Source organism: Mesoplodon mirus (assembly GCF_964341445.2).
Source record: "Mesoplodon mirus genome assembly, chromosome: 1".
NCBI lineage: Eukaryota > Metazoa > Chordata > Mammalia > Artiodactyla > Ziphiidae > Mesoplodon > Mesoplodon mirus.
The window spans coordinates 13189473-13205257 of NC_138976.1; the positions used below are offsets into that span (position 1 = coordinate 13189473).

Below are 15785 nucleotides of genomic sequence, written 5' to 3' on the forward strand. Positions count from 1 at the left end.
GCGCCCAGGAAAGTTTAAAGGGTCAACTCACCACGCAAAGATCCTCGCAGCATACGGGGCTGTAGGGTAGAAGAGGGGTAGGTAAAGCAAAGTCGCAGCCCACTCCTCAGTCAGGCACCACTATACCACCCATCAGGGTCCCCAGATCCCCTCGAACCCCGGATCCCTCTAGGACCCCCGCAAGCCCCCGGGGCCCCCTCATACCGACTGGGGTGCGCCTAGCTCTTACCTCTACTCGCCAGCCTGGCCGCTGGGCTCTGCCATCCCAAAGGCACCGGAGCCCGAGCAGCACAGGGCCAGAGTCACGAGGTGGCGAGGTCGCGGGGCGCACGAAAGTTTCAGTAGCGCCAGCCAGGCGCAGCGGAGCGGAGCCGGCCAGGCAGGCGCTGGACCCCGCCAGGCAGGCGGCGGACCCCGCAGTAGCGCGCTCTGGCCGGCTCCGCGCCTCCGCCTGCGCCGCGGTGCTTGGGCTCCCGGGCTCCCCCGGCCACTCTGCCAGCCCAGCCCCGCCAATCGCAGGCCCCGGCACCCGCAGCTCCGCCCGCTGGGCCCGGACAGAGAGGAGGCGGGGAGGGGAGGGGAGGGAGCGCACCTGTTTGGCCAGTCGACCCCACTACTACCACCCGCGCCGGACGGACTGAGCAACGCTGATCCCCTCGGCTCGCGTCACAGGCTCCTGGTCCCCACTTTTGCCCCGGCTCTGGGCCGGGCCACACACCCACTCCCCTTCCCTGGCTCAGCTAACTTGCTGAGCCCCTCTGTGTGGCCGGACTGCGCTCTTTTCCCGGGATTTCAAAGGTAAAATCCCAGGTTTAGCCCAGGAACTCTGCAGATACCAGACTGAGGAGTGGGCTGCGACTCTGCCTTGCTCACCCCTCTTCCACTCCACACCCTCCTCTCCCGCAAGGATCTTCGCGCGTCCGTTGACCTCTTAAACTTTTTTTTTTTTTTTTTTTTTTGCAGTACGCGGGCCTCTCACTGCTGTGGCCTCTCCCGTTGTGGAGCACAGGCTCCGGACGTGCAGCCTCAGTGGCCATGGCTCACGGGCCTAGCCGCTCCGTGGCATGTGGGATCTTCCCTGACCGGGGCACGAACCCGTGTCCCCTGCATCGGCAGGCGGACTCTCAACCACTGCGCCACCAGGGAAGCCCTGACCTCTTAAACTTTGCTGTGCGTCTCGCCTTGATCTCCACCCGCGGGGGCCGTGGGCTGATGCTAGGTCCAGAGCTCCGAGAGGACGGCATAGGGGGGGATCTGGGGGGGGGGGTCACAGGGAGGGCACCTCCAGCCCTTCCATCAACAAATTCTCCACCCCATCTGGGTTCGGGCAAACATCTCCAGAATGCTTGCGATCCGTTTCAGCAGGTTCCCCTACTTCTCTTGGGGTCACAGTCAAAATTAAAGCTGGACGATTTTACTGTCCCATAATCCAGATAGGAAGACTGAGGCCAAGGGGAAGCAAAAGCTTCTCAAACGAGGTGGCGAGACTGCGACTTTTTTCGAACCAAAGATGAGCTTGCAGAGAGCACCTGACTCTTCTCCCCAAGCCCTGCTTGGGTTCCGATGCCTACGTTCACCTTCCTTCGGCCCCGCCCCCATCCCACCCCCGCCACGGACCCGGGGTGGGGAAGGAGAAAGAGGCGCCAGCAAGTGCCTGGGAAGAGCGAGGGGCGCGCCGGCTGCGGCCCGGCCTTACCTCGGCAGCAAAGCGTGTCCTCGCTGAGCGCGCCGGCGGGAAGCCCCAGCAGCGGCAGGGAGGCCCAAGCGAGCGCGCGGGAGGCCGCGCCGCGGGCTCCCATTCCGGACGGCCTCGGCCGCTCCTCGGGCCGCGGGCCTTCCACCCTCCGCGGCACTTGTGGGGACAACGCTGTGCCCGCGGCCTCGGCCTCGGTTTCGGGGGTGGGACGTGGGCCAGGCCTGGGGTGGGGACTCCCGGTGGGGTGGGACCGTCGCGGCCGGCCCCCGGCGAGCGTGGGTCATGCGGGGCAGGACGCTATTTTTAGCAAGAGCTGCTCTCCCAGTTGGACAGACAGAACCAGTTAATTCGACAGCTCAGGAAAGGCCTGCACTGGGAGCTCCCCGGAAAGGCAGCCGCAGCTCTGCTGAAAGCTGATCCTTCGCATTCCTGCCTCGGGAGGCGGGAGGGCGGGAGGAAGCCTCTAATTCCTGAGGGAAGCCGGCATCCTCTCTCCAGGCAGCTCCTGGGTTCCAAGGGCACGCCCAGGACAAGGCTCTCTAGATAGACTCTGAAACCCGCGGGTTTTCCTCCTGCTGACCCCAGGCCTCAGACTTCCCATAAAATGCCCACCCGAGGTCCCACTCTCCCTACTGGTCTCCAGTACTGGGAGGAGCCCCCCAGAAATGGGATCTGGCACACACACTTCACTCAGGACCTACTTGCTGAAAGAAGGAAGGAAAAGTGAAAATTCTGCACCAGATGAGCTGGAGGATCAGGTAGAGGTCTTCAGAGCCTAGGCAAAATGGGATGGACGGAAAGGTGGCTTCGAAATCCTACAAGAACACCTTCTGTCTGTGTGATCTTGGCAAATCACCTCACCTCTGTGCCTCAGTTTCCTCTTCTGCATAAGGGGGTCTCAGGAGCCCAAGAGACTGAGTGTGAGATAGTCTTTGCAAACAAAAGCATGACGTGGATGTTCATGTAATGAGTGATGAGAGGGACACAAGGATGAATAAGACATGGATCTGCTCTCAGGAAGCCACTAGCTCTTCCAATTCAAGGAGGTGCTAAGAGCCTGAAAAGTTACAACTTGACCGTATATTAGCCCAAGGATAGATAAATAGGCCAATGGGCTAGAACAGAGGCTGCGAAAATAGACCCACACATATATGGAAACTTCATATGCGGCAGAGGTGGCGCTGCAGGCCACTGGGGAAAGGGTGGACTTTTCTATAAATGTTCTTTTATGGAGCAATTGGATGTCCATGTTGGAAAAAAATGAGATGAAATCTCTACCTCACACCATGCATAAAACAAGATCAATTCCAGGTGGATTAAAGAAACTTAAATGCGAAAACTTTTTAATAGGGAAAGGTTTCTTAAAGACACAAAAGGCTTTTGAGCTTAAAGGCTCAAACTATCAAGAAAAAGATTGATACATTTAATTAAAGAACATAACTCCTGTTTATCAAAAGAAGACCCTTGGAACATGATATCCCAAACATACAAAGATCTACAAATCAATTTTCAAAAGAAACAAGAGAAAACTGGATCAAAAATAGGAACAGGCAATTCCAAGAAGGGGAAACATGAATGTCCAATAAACATATCGAAAGAGATTCAGCCTCACTCTTAATCAGGGAAATGCAAAATAAAGCCAGAGGAAAGTGCCATTTCACACCTGTGAGATTGGCAAAAAGCAAAGGGGAGGACGGCAGAAAGTGTTGATGAAGATGAGGAGCACAGAGAACTCTCATACGCTGCTGGTGGAGGAGAAATGGTACCGCCACTCTGGAGGACAATTTGACAGCATCTAGAAATGATGCACACACCCTAGTGACCCAGAAACTTGGCTTCTGGGATAAATCTAGAGAACTTCTTGCTCATTGCAACCTCGTTATCCTAGTAAAGAATCTAAAACAGCCTCAATGTTTGTCAGTGGATGAAATGCATAAACAAATTGTGGTTAGGGCAGTGAAAATCTATACTGCAGTGAAAATGACTAGAGATTCCTTATGAATCATTAGTGGGGGGGATGGGGAGCAAGTTGCAGAAGATCAAATTGTATGATATCATTCATGTAGATTTCTAAAACATGCAAAACAAAATGATACCCTATATTGCTAGGAATGCACATATGTGGTAAAAGTATAAGGAAACTTAGAGGAATGATAAATAAATACACCATTCAGGAATTGTTTACTTCTGGGGGGAGAGGGAGATGTGAAGGATGATGGGAAAGGGCTTCCCTTAGATTGCTAAGGTTTTATTTCTTGACCTGAGTGGGAGGTACATAAGTGTTGGACTTTTCAGAACATTTTTAAGGGTACAGAGCAAGCATGATGGTCTAAAATATAAAGTCCAGGCTTCCCTGGTGTTGCAGTGGTTGAGAGTCCGCCTGCCGATGCAGGGGACACGAGTTCGTGCCCCGGTCGGGGAAGATCCCACATGCTGTGGAGCGGCTGGGCCTGTGAGCCATGGCCGCTGAGCCTGCGTGTCCGGAGCCTGTGCTCCGCAACGGGAGAGGCCACAGCAGTGAGAGGCCCGCGTACCGCCAAAAAAAAAAAAAAAAAAAAAAAATATATATATATATATATATATATATATATATATATATATATATAAAGTCCACATAAAATCCACTCCTGCTCTGAACTTCAGTGTCCTTATTTGAATGATGCAGTCATCATATCTGTGAAGTGCTCAACACAAAGCCTGACTCATGGTGAGGTGCTCGGTAAACCTTAAGAACACGAATAGCCTGCTCCCCAGTCTCCACTGGGGCCCTTCATACCCTAGTCCCAGCCAGCTGAGAGTCCCCCACCAGAGCACTGTCACGCGACCAGGTCTCCCAAACCCCCAACCTCTGACATGCCTTCATAAACGGTTCACTCTTCCTGGAACGCCCAGTCCTCCCCCGCTCTGCTGGGCCAAGACCTGTTTCTCCTATTACGATCCAGCTCTGGCACTGCAGCCCACAGGAAGGCCCTGTGAGGTCTTCATCGACTCTCCCAGGCAGTGGGTTCCCACGGCACCCGCCCACCGCACTATCCTTGTTTATCACATTGCGGATTGTTGCACCTGGGTATGGATCCGTCTCCTCCCTCGAGCTGACTGCGAACTCCTCCAGGTCACTAACCTTGTCTGAGCTACCACTGCAGCCCCACCATCCAGCCTCAGGAAGGTTTGGTGAATGAATAAAGCGGGTAAGTGGATCCAAATACTCAGAAACAAAAGAGGTCACATCAAATTCTCAAAAGGAGAGCAATCCTGCTATGTGGATTGCCTGCTTGGTCTTCACTGAGTGTTCTTGGAAGGTAATGTGACCTTTGGGTCAGAGAGACCTGGATTCACGTCTAGGCTGAGCCACTTGCCAGCTGTGTGACCTAGGGCACGTTATTACATCCCTCTGAGCTCAGTTTCTGTGTCTGCACAGTCAGGATGTGACTAGGGCTGATTGCAAGGGGTTCTTGCAAGGATTCGGTGAGATAACAGGCAAAATGCATGGCCACATTCTTGGAACAGGTAGCAATTCTGTGAATATTGACCAAGAGGAAGATGTTTTCAGGGGAGGGTGGAAGGAACCCAAGTGGGTTACTATGAAAGTTGTGAGGCTGGTGAAAGAAATGCCAGGGTGGGGTGTTGTCCAGTTCTGAACAAAAGCATGCACCTGGAGCCTGGCCCAGACTCTTCTGGAACAGTCAGAAGTATGCTCCGGCTCGGTGCTTCTCGTGGTCCTTCCTCCTGTCCTTTTCCTACCTCTGGGTATGGGGCTGCACAGCACTTCAGAGCCACAGACCCTCCTCCCTGTCCCCCCACATTCACTCTGGCCCCCTCCAATCTGTTTTCACATGTAGCCCAGGGATCCCAATCTGGACCCGTCTTTTCCTTGCCAACTTCCATCTGTAGGGGCGACAGAGCCTGTGGCACCATCCCCAGGGACATGTCCGAGGTGATTTACCAAATGCGTCTGCGCTCTGTATGCAAAACCCACATATGTCCACTTGTCGGGAGCTTCCATCAAGGCAAAGTACAGGCTGGCAAATTGCTTAGAGTCCAGACTCTGCAAGATGAGTTGGCCGGTGTTACACGTTGTACAAGCAAACAGATATATGAAGTCGACAAGACTACGTGGTCACCGGAAAAGAACAATACTGTGCGCTTCATGGGTTCGGATGAGATTTTCTGAACTAATGAGCCAATCCTCTTTGATCCAGATCGCACTGGACAATGTAATGTTATCCTGGTGACATGGACGTTAGCCACTGTTGGCGCTTTGTCCCATGAAAACGGGCATGCAAGGCAGGAATCCCATCCAGCTTAAGGTCTGCCATCTCAGTGCTTCCCAGGAAGGTCACTGATGACCTCCTTGGTGGTAACACCAAAGGACACCCATCCATCTTGATCTCACCTGACCTCTTGGCCATACTTCACCCCTGGAAAATCTCTGGTGCCTTCTATCTCACCATCCTCTCCCAGTTTTTCTCCTAGTTCTTTGGTCACGTTGCCTTCTCCTTGGCTACCTCATTTTACTCTATTGGGCTACAAAAGCCAGAGTTTGAGATTGTCTGCATCCCTTTTATCCTTCCAGACTCTCTCTGCGGGCAACTTCAACCACATCCAGACCCATGGCTTCAACTGCTGTCCTGGTGCTGGTGATTCCCAAATGGTTATTTCCAGGCTAGTCCGGGCACTGGCTGTCATCTTTTGCCTGAACTTCAGTAAGAACTGAGCTGGCTCTCTGCAGTCACCTGGGCCCTCTCCCCGTTGCCCCCTGTCTACGGGTCCTCCTTGTGAGGTTTTCAAAGCTCAGATCCAATCCTATTCCCTCTACCCCTACTTGAAAGCTTGCAGTGGTTTCTTGTTACCTTCGTGTGGCCCACCAGACCCTGGGTGGTCTGACCCCTGCCCACCCCTCCAGCCTCCTTCCTTGCCATCTCTCCTCTCCCCTCTCTGCCTTCAGCCCCCCAGCCAGCTTCCAGGTCCCCAGATATGCAATGCTCCTTCCCATTACACAGGCTTTACACACGAGTCTCCCCTCTCTGGACCACCTTCCTCTGTTCCCTCCCATCCTTGCCTCAGTTACTCCTTCCCCTGGCAGCTTCAGTGCCACGTCCTTAGGGAAGCCTTTTCGGGTTTTGCACACTACACATCCAGGGTGTTGATTGAAGTTGGTGACTGGACCTTTACTGTGTGGCCACCGGATGAATGTGTTGCCCTCCCAGGGCTGGACATCCCTGAGCACAGGGATCATGCCCGGTTTCATTCACTGTTATATCTCTCCCAACCCCCAAGCAAAGGCCTCAGCCCATAGTCGGTGCTCCATGGATGTTTGTTGAGTGAATGAGTGAATCCGAGTCTGCTTGCACACCTCCAGTGCTGGGCTCTGTTTATCATTGTTGGACACTGTCCGTTGCCAGAAATTTCTACATCCCTGCACATTGATATGTACACAGGTGTGGAGTGCTTTGCCAGGTGCTTCGTGTGTTTTCTCACTTAATACTCACAGCCACCTCTGAGGATGCTCAGAGAGTTTAAACAAATGGCAGAACATCACATGGCATGGGAATACAGAGCCTGTCCTCAAACCTGTGTCTGTTTGGCTGCCAATCCTGGGCTCTAGAGCCTATAATGCCACACCACCATTTTATAGGCGTACAAACTAATCAATGACTTAATTGCTTCTTTGGGCGGTGGGCCCTCACCCGATGATGGAAGTGAGATTCAAAACCACAGTGACTGAGGTATCATAGAATGAACACCCAGGCCCACAGGCACCCCCAGGCAGGGGTGACATGAAAAGAGGGGGAGGGAAGGAAGCAGAGTGAAGCTCCAATCCAGTGTGTGCAGGGCCCTGCGGGTCACAGAGGATAAACAGTAAAACGTGTAAACCGCACTTCCAGCTCAGAGGTGTTTGAGAATCAAATACGCAGAGAGCATGCAGCTGCAGTCAGACACTGTGAATTACACTGAACAGGACGATGCTCTGGTTCCCAGGACAGGCCTCTTTGAGGGGCCACAGCCCTGCCTGAGTTTAATCAGTCCCCGATGCTTCGGTTCTGCCTTTATAGTTTCCACCACCCCTACCCCCCACCAGCTGTCCACGGCTTCCCTAAGTGCCAGAGTCCATGTCACTGGGACTCCCTCTGTGCCAGGCTCTGGCCTTGGTGCTAGGGGCACCGATAAACAGAACAGTGGGCCGCTCACGTGTGCAGAGGAAGAGATGAGCAACAACACTGCCCGGGGCCCATAGAGCACCCCTGGGTGCCAACCCCGTGCGCTCCTGACAGAGGCTGGTGGGTGGCTTTGGGGTCCCTGATGCCAGCCTTGTGGGCCAGAGGGGAGCCTCCAGGAAAGTCATCCGAGGAGATGATTTCTGAGTGTGTCTTGAAGGAGCAGAGAGAAGTTAGCCAGGCGGGGAGGAAACAGCCCCTTCCAAAGCGTGACAGCGTGAATCAGCCCAGCCCAGCGTGCTCAGGGATTCCAACCAAGCAGCTGGGAGACAGGGGGCAGGAGGAAAAGGGAGCTGGGCCAGGAGGAGCCCCGAATGCCATGCCCAGGAGCGGGGACTTCAGGCAAGCTCCTGGGAGGTCTTAAGTAAGGGAGGGACAGCCAATGCTTGAGTTTTACAAAAATCCCTTTATCTGGAGGAAGAAGATGGGTTTGTTTGTTTGTTTTCCTTTGCCGCACCGAATGGCATCGAACCGATCCCTCTACTTTGGAAGCCCGGAGTCTTAACCACTGGAACGCCGGGGGGAAATGCCTTTTTTTCTTTTTCTTTGAAGGTGGGTTTAAAGGGCACAGACTGGAGGCTACGAAGCGCACAGTCAGAGGAGGGGGGTGCCTGTGAGTGAGGAAAGGGGACAGACAGCTCTTCAGAGGGACTTGGCTGCAAGGAAGACGAGAGATTGGGTGGTCGCCCGAAGGGAATGCTTTGGGTTGGGGTGGGGTTGGACGCTGTGATTTGCAGCCCACATCCCCGCTTCGAGAATAGAGGACTCACTCCCCAAATGTGGGAAGGCTGCTGCAAGATGGCCCCTAGCTGTCAGCCCTCTCTGGGGGTGTCCTCTGTGGAAGTAAGCCACCATACTGGAGGTGACACCCCCTTCCTGGGTGTCCTTCCCTCCTGCCTAGTGGGCGGTCAGCCCAGGGACATAAAGTCCCAGCCCCTTGACACCACTCAGGACAGCTCTAGAGGACCATGCCTGCTCTAGCGCCTTCCCAGGCCCTACACAGGGGGGCTGAGACCTGCACTTAGACTGTGTGGCAGCTCAACTACTTCTGCTCCCTGCCCTGCCCTTCTATAGGCGCCGAGCCGTCCAGCAGGCCCTGGTGGACCTCTTGCACCCCAATACATCTCACAGCACCCCAATACGTTCTCCTGCTGCCTGGAGAACCCACCCTGTGCCTGGGAGAACTCGCTGGGTGTGCCTGGTGGGAATGACCCAGGAGAGAGTGTGACCTTGAAGCGGTCAGTGAGAGAGGTAAGCCATTCTCTAGGGAGCAGGCAAGGTCTTAGGAGCAGCGGAGAGGCCGGCCCCTCCTGAGACGGAAGTAGAAATTGGAGGCAATTTGGGGTGGGGAGAGCGTCAGGATCTAGAGAGAGTCCTGGCCTTAACTTATGCAGCCAGAAGTAAGGTTGGCTGCTGAGAGGAAAGCTACATAGTAGAACAATTACCTAAGAAAGTAACAACAGTAGTGTGAGATAAATGTTGCCACAGAAGTAGTCAGGAGTGCAGGGCCTCAAAGGGTAGATAGGAGTTCGCCAGGCTGTGTGCCCAGTGGGGAAAGTCATACCAGAAAGAGGAAACAGCTGGTGCCCAGAACCCAGCTGGGGATGCTGTGGGAGGCTGGGGTATGATTGCCAGATGAAATACAAGATAGCCAATTAAATGTGACTTTCAAATAAACAATGAATAATGTTTTCGTCTGTGTCCTATGCTATACTGGGGACTTACTTATACTAAAAAATTGTACGTTATTTACCTCATCCCCTTCTGACCCCCTCCCTGCCAGCAGCCCACTAAGGGGTCCCCCACACTGTGGCCCAGGTACTGCTCAGATTCCATCTCATCCCTCCCTTCCTCAAACACCTGCAGTGGCTCCCCATTGTCCAAACTCTCAACTGGTCATTTGAAGCCCTCTATTGTCTGATCTTCAGCCACTCCCCCAACCTCATCTCCCATCCTTGAACACCCCCAGACCTTTAATCTCCCACCTCTGGGATTTTTGCTCAGCTGTTTCCTCTGTCTACAATTCCCTCCCCCATGTCCATGCTTCCAGGAAGCCCCTCAGATCCCTCTGGGTGAATGGAAGTGGTCATCTCCTTTGATCAGTAGTGGTAGCACCTTGGGTGAGTCATTGCTCATCTCTGAGCTTCTGTTTCCTTGTCTCTAAAATGGGGACAATACTGCCTCTTTTAGCTGTCTGACGGGACAAGAGACCATGTTCAGAAGACACCAGACACACTCTTTTTTTTTTTTTTGCAGTACGCGGGCCTCTCACTGCTGTGGCCTCTCCCGTTGCGGAGCACAGGCTCCAGACGCGCAGGCTCAGCGGCCATGGCTCATGGGCCCAGCCGCTCCGCGGCATGTGGGATCTTCCCGGACCGGGGCACGAACCCGTGTCCCCTGCATCGGCAGGCGGACTCTCAACCACTGCGCCACCAGGGAAGCCCCCAGACACACTCTTGAATGTTGCCCATGTCTAGATCAGTGCCAGGCACCCAGTGGGCACAGAGGCACATTTGCTGAATTGAATTGACACAAAGGTCCTGAGCTTTCATTGTTTAACTTGGAATTATCATGCCCACCAGTGGAACTTAGACAAAGTCAGTTTCTTATATGAAGATGATCTGAAAAGAGATAAATAATGAAGCCACTGCAATTCTGATTGTATAATGGGTTTCCCTCCCAGTCGACAAGGAACCAAACCAGCTCCCCAGGAAAGGACACGTTTTGGAACCAAGCATGGCGCCCAGCCTCTCCAGCTCAGAGCGGGTAATATTCGCCACACATATTTCTGTCTCAAGCCCTCCCAATCCCAGACCACAAAAGGTGATTTCCTATATCCATTAGCATAATTAGCTGACTGTGACGCTATAGAGATGCGATTAGATGAGCCTGTGATTTTTGCACAGTTATTCGTCTCAAGTAAGTCACCTGAAGTTCATCTGCCATCAGGATTCATGGCTGCATTCTGTAATCGCAGGGAATTATTTTGCTAATAACAGAGGTACCTTGATCTAATTTAATTTTAATGCCAGGAGGTACCCTTCCAGAATAATCAGCTCCAGGGCAATTCCAATTTCTAGGTTTGCTATGTTCTGGAGAGAAGAATCAATTCAAGGAGGCTGAAGTTACTTCTTTATCACCCAAAGTCATCTAGGGGTGAAATGGAATCCTACCTCTGCGTGCTTGCAGAAAAATGTGGGGAGAGGTCCAGAGATAGGGAGCCGGGGAGAGGGGGTGGCTCCCAGCCAAGAGGAACCACTGGAAGACATCACTGATGGACGAGGACAGGTCTGAATTAGGACCACAAGGCATTCCCTGGGAGAACCCGAATTTTCCTTGCATTCATTATCTCATTCGTTCTTTTATTCCATTTCTGGGACCTCTCTGCAAGACCTATGCTGTTATTTGAGTACAAATATTGATAACAAACCCTTAGGCAGCCTTGTTCTAGGTGCTTTACACGTATTAACTCATTACATCCCGTGAGGCAGATGGGTGCTACTATTATTCCCATTCTATGGATGGGAAAGCTGAGGCAGAGAGGTTATGAAACTTGCCTCAAGTCACCCCGCTAGTAAGGGACGTAACTGGGATTTGAACCTTAGACTGTGAACTTCCTCAAGTTCACATACAAGGAAGAATCTGAGCCCGCCAGGAATTGTTCAACCCCTGCTCTGTGCTCTCATTTTTACCCCTCACAACAACTCTGGCACGGGGGTGTTGTGAGTCCCATTTTGTTGAGGAAGAAACTGAGTCTCAAGAGGGGGTTGATTTGGCCAAGGTCAACACAGTAAGTACAAGAGCTGGGGCTTGAACCTGAGTTTCTGATTCTATACCTGGTGCTACTCTGGCTAAAGCCAGGACGTCACGGTGTCTTTGAACAGCTCCAGAAGCAGGCTGGGTATAATGTAATTACAGTAAGTGCACAGTGACCAGCCACCCAGCTCTGCTCTTTCCTTCCCACTTTGGGGCAGTTCCTTGCCCCAGAAATCAAGTGTCCTTTGCTGTCACCCCATGTTACCAAAGCCTACTTCCAGATTCCTACTCATTCACTCATATGTTCATGCTTTCAGCAGAGGGCCCTGTGGTTCAGCACGAAGGGCCAGGAGGTTGACATGGCTCTGTCACCCCACTCCTCTCTAAGCCCTGCTCTTCTTATCTCTTCAAGAAGGAGTGTTCTTTGTAAACTGATGGAGCCACAGAGCCGTCATTTCAAATGAAAAAGTTCAGGCAAACCCAGAGTTTACATCAGGTGAAAGCAAGCTGCTCTGGGCAGAGCTGTGTTAGGGGACGCGGGAGTCTCTCCTATATGTCAACCTCTGGGCATCTCCTCTGACCCAACTGGAAACCCACTGGCCTGGACACAGTGTCTTGGCTCTTGGGGTTCTTAGAACCAAGGAATCTGGGATTCCCCTGATGGCAGGTGATACCCAAAATTCTGGGTGGGCAGCAAAATGCCCTCCTGACAGCACCCCCAACCCCCTGAACACCTGTTCTGCCTTGTTGATGGCATCAGGGGACAAATCTGAAAGGGGCTTGTCAGCAAGGCCAGGCTGTGCCCAAGCCCCCGGCCCTGGGGGAAGTTTTCCGGGAGTCTCAATTCAGAGAAACGTTCCCTGCTTCTCCCCACAGGCCTGTGGAGTCAGTCCGTCCTGGTACATCGGCCAGAGGACAGGCTATTCCTCTCACCCAGGCTCTGCTCATTGGTTTTCTCTCTCATCCTCTCCCTTTTCTAAAACCATAGTTTTTTTGGTTTGTTTGTTTTTTAATCCCTCTCCCACTCCCTCCTTCTTTCAACAAATGCTCACTAGTCACCAGCTTTCTGTTCTAGGCCTGACGCTTCAGGGGGAATGGGCCGACTTCACACACAGAGAGACAGCTGCATCCTGGAGTGATTGGTGCCACCAATGCCCCAGGCACTCACTCACTCACTGGAGCTGGGAAGGCTTCCTGGAGGCAGTGGTGACCAAAGGGGCACTAATGCATGAATAGGAGCTAGCCCAGTTTGGGGGCCATTGCCGATGGGGAGGAGACGGACATCCCAGGCTCAGAAGAGAGGTGGAGTTGGGAGCCGTGGCAGGTGGGGTGAGATAAGTATCCTTGAAGCGCCGTCCAAGGGCTGTGGACTTGATCCTGAGGGTCACGGGGAGTCAGTGGCAGGTTTAAGAAGGCCAGATGGGGAGGCTAGACATGCACTTTAGAAGCTCCTCTGGCTGCACACAGTTGGGGGTAAGGAGACGGTGAAGTGGGGCTTCCTTTCCTTTCCCTTGTCGCCTCCCTACCCCTGTCCTCCCTCAGCACGCAGCCGGGCTCCCCCGGGAGACACAGCCTGTGGACAGCAGGGAAGAGAGGCACTGGCCTGTCCCGACCCTGGCCTGGGCCCCAGCCAGGAGGGCAGCCCTTGATCCCTTCATCCCCAGGACCAAGGGTCAGGATGAGTTCAGATCTCCATCCCCACCGGCTGGGAGGCTTTGATTTGGGGGCGGGGCTCTGAAAAGGGCCTGTTTGTGAATCGGAGCTAAAGTGGGGTAGCTTCCCCACCCCCTCCCCTCCCAGCACCTTCTATCCAGATCCTGACTCTGACAAGCCCCTGCCCCGGCCCGAGCAGCCCCACTTGGCCCGGATCACTGCCCCTCCCCCACACCGCGGCGGGGAGGGGGAGGTTTCATCCAGAAACACAAGCTCTTTTGTTCCACCACTGAGCTCGGCTCTCAGCCCTGCAACGCGTTGGTGGAGGTTTTCCTGGTGCTCAGGGAGCCTCAGGTCAGCTGAAGGATGAGGCTTGGAGTGGACAGTGAGAGGCTGGGAACCGGGGCTGGAGGACAGGCGAGTTCTGACTGCAGCTTTGGGCCCTGTCCCTCCCGTTCCTCGGCTCCTGCCTACTCTGGGACAGTGGTTCTTAATCGGGGGCAATTTTATCCCGCAGGGAACATTTTGCAATGTCTGGAGACATATTTGGTTGTCACGACTGGGCTGGGGGTTGGGGGCGGATATGGTACTGGCATCTGGTGGTTAGAGGCAGGGATACTGCTAAGCATCCTCTGACGGACAGGTCGGTCGGTCGCCACGACAAAGAGTTATCCACCCCACGTGTCAGTAGCACCAAGGTCGAGAAACCCCGCCTGAGGGAACAGTCCCCTCACTCTGTGTCCTCAGCCGTGGCTCAGCCTTCCTTCAGGCCGGTCACCCCCAAGTTTCAGGCTGGGAGACTTGGGACACTCATTCCCACCTCTGCACCCTTGCTCAGGCTGTTTCCCTTGCTGAGGCACCCTCCCTGCTGCCCTGCGCTTATCTAAATCTCATTTCTCTTCACCCCCTCCTACCTGTTGGGACCCTCCCCTGCTGCCTGCCCCAGCCCCCGCTGCCCCCTCCCAGAAGCCATCTCTGACTCCCTGATACCAATTCCTCCCTTCCCTGTTCAGCCACTGCCAGCTTCGGCCCTCAGTTTGCACATCTATGCAATGAACTGGCCAGGTGAATAGAGAACCCAGGCCTTTCCTGCCTCTTCCTGGCGCAGGACTAGGCAACTGGGGATGCTCAGTGCAGACTCACAGTGGCACAGAGTGGGACGCACGCTGGCTTTGGAGCCAGCAAGACCAGGGTTCAAATCCTGCTCTACCATTTCCTTGCAGCATGACCAGGGGCAAATTGCCAAACGTCGCTGTGCCTCAGTTTCCCCCTCTGTAAGAGGAGTGAAAGCTCTATGAGCTGTGCACTTTCCCTTCCCTCCCCTTGTTCCCTGTCTGGCTGGTTTACCTCATTAAGGTGCCCCCCATCTCTGGCCAGTCTCAGATCCAGAACCACCTACTATTGGGGCCAAGAGGAAGAGGATCAGAGTGTCCCTCATACTTCTCCCTAGAAGCTGAGCTTGGGCTGCTGAGGACCTTGGGGAAGGGAGACCTCTGAAACTGGAGGTTCAAAAATCCAGAGGCTGGGCAGGCCCAGGTGAGCAGTGGCGCAGGAAAGTTGCTGCCCTCTTGGTTCCTGGCCTTCTTGGCCTCTCTCTCTCTATGCACTCTTCCCAGCTTCCCAGCCCGCTCCTGTAGGCTTCCCCTACTGGGGCTGTGACCTCCCCAGGTAGACAGCCACCCAGACTTAGCTGAGCTGGCTCAGGGGAGGGGCACTGTGTTGAGCAGAGGTGTGGTTTGGGGTCTTAGGAATTCAGGGGAGACAGTACAACTGCATCCCTCCCCTGCTTGGACCTATTCATGGCTCCCTGGATGCAGGATGAAACCCAAGCCCCTGAGCCTGGAACCCCTAAGCTCTCCAGGCTCCTCCCCTATCTCCTCCCATCTGGATTTTGGGGTCCAGCCTCACTGAATCACTCAGTTTCCAGTAGACCCATCCCCAGCCTGCTAACTACCTCCTTCTGCAGGCCAAGCCCTGGTTACCTTTAAGCTCAGCACCTCCCTTGCACATCACCCCCCAGGCCTCCCTGCCCTGGGCTGTCATTGTAGCTTTGGGCCCCTGTCCTGAGCTTTTCCCTGAGGACAGGGACCCAGCCTTGTCCTTCCCTGGGCCTCCAGTGCCTGGCAGGCAGCTAGCCTGGAGGAAGTGCTCAACATGAATTAAAAGAAGTGAACATGGGCAGGGAAAAAAGACATCCCGGCCCCCCCCACCCCCCCAGTACCCTCCTCCCCCAATTCCAGTGGCTGTCCCTTAGAATCACCTGGTGGGGGTGGGGTGGGGGGAAGGGAGGGGAGGAATTTAATATTCCAATGCCCAATCCGCCTCTAGACTAATTGAATCCAAATCTCTAGGGCTGAGGCTGGGGGGAGGGTTAGAACTCTCTGGATGACTGAGATCAGACCATGTCCCCTCCCCCTTCCTGGGGGCAGTGGACACCACTGGCAAGTGAGCTGACTCTTGGGGGA

At 54.1% G+C, this 15785-nt stretch overlaps 1 protein-coding gene across 6 annotated transcripts in view; it reads right to left on the reverse strand.

The window, feature by feature from the left end:
• DAB2IP (DAB2 interacting protein) overlaps positions 1–15785 on the reverse strand; it is a 196951-nt gene that overhangs the window by 170739 nt on the left and 10427 nt on the right. For 2 of the 6 annotated variants that reach the window (XM_082625370.1, XM_082625369.1), the window contains exon 1: positions 1697–2072. The exons of 2 other annotated variants lie outside the window; for them this stretch is intronic. In XM_082625370.1, the coding sequence (XP_082481496.1) occupies positions 1697–1799 (103 nt within the window). In that variant the 5' untranslated portion in view covers positions 1800–2072. Of the gene's footprint in view, positions 1–31; positions 60–229; positions 343–1696; positions 2073–15785 lie in introns of those variants that run through there. 2 more of the 6 variants (XM_082625375.1, XM_082625362.1) reach the window with 2 other exon arrangements.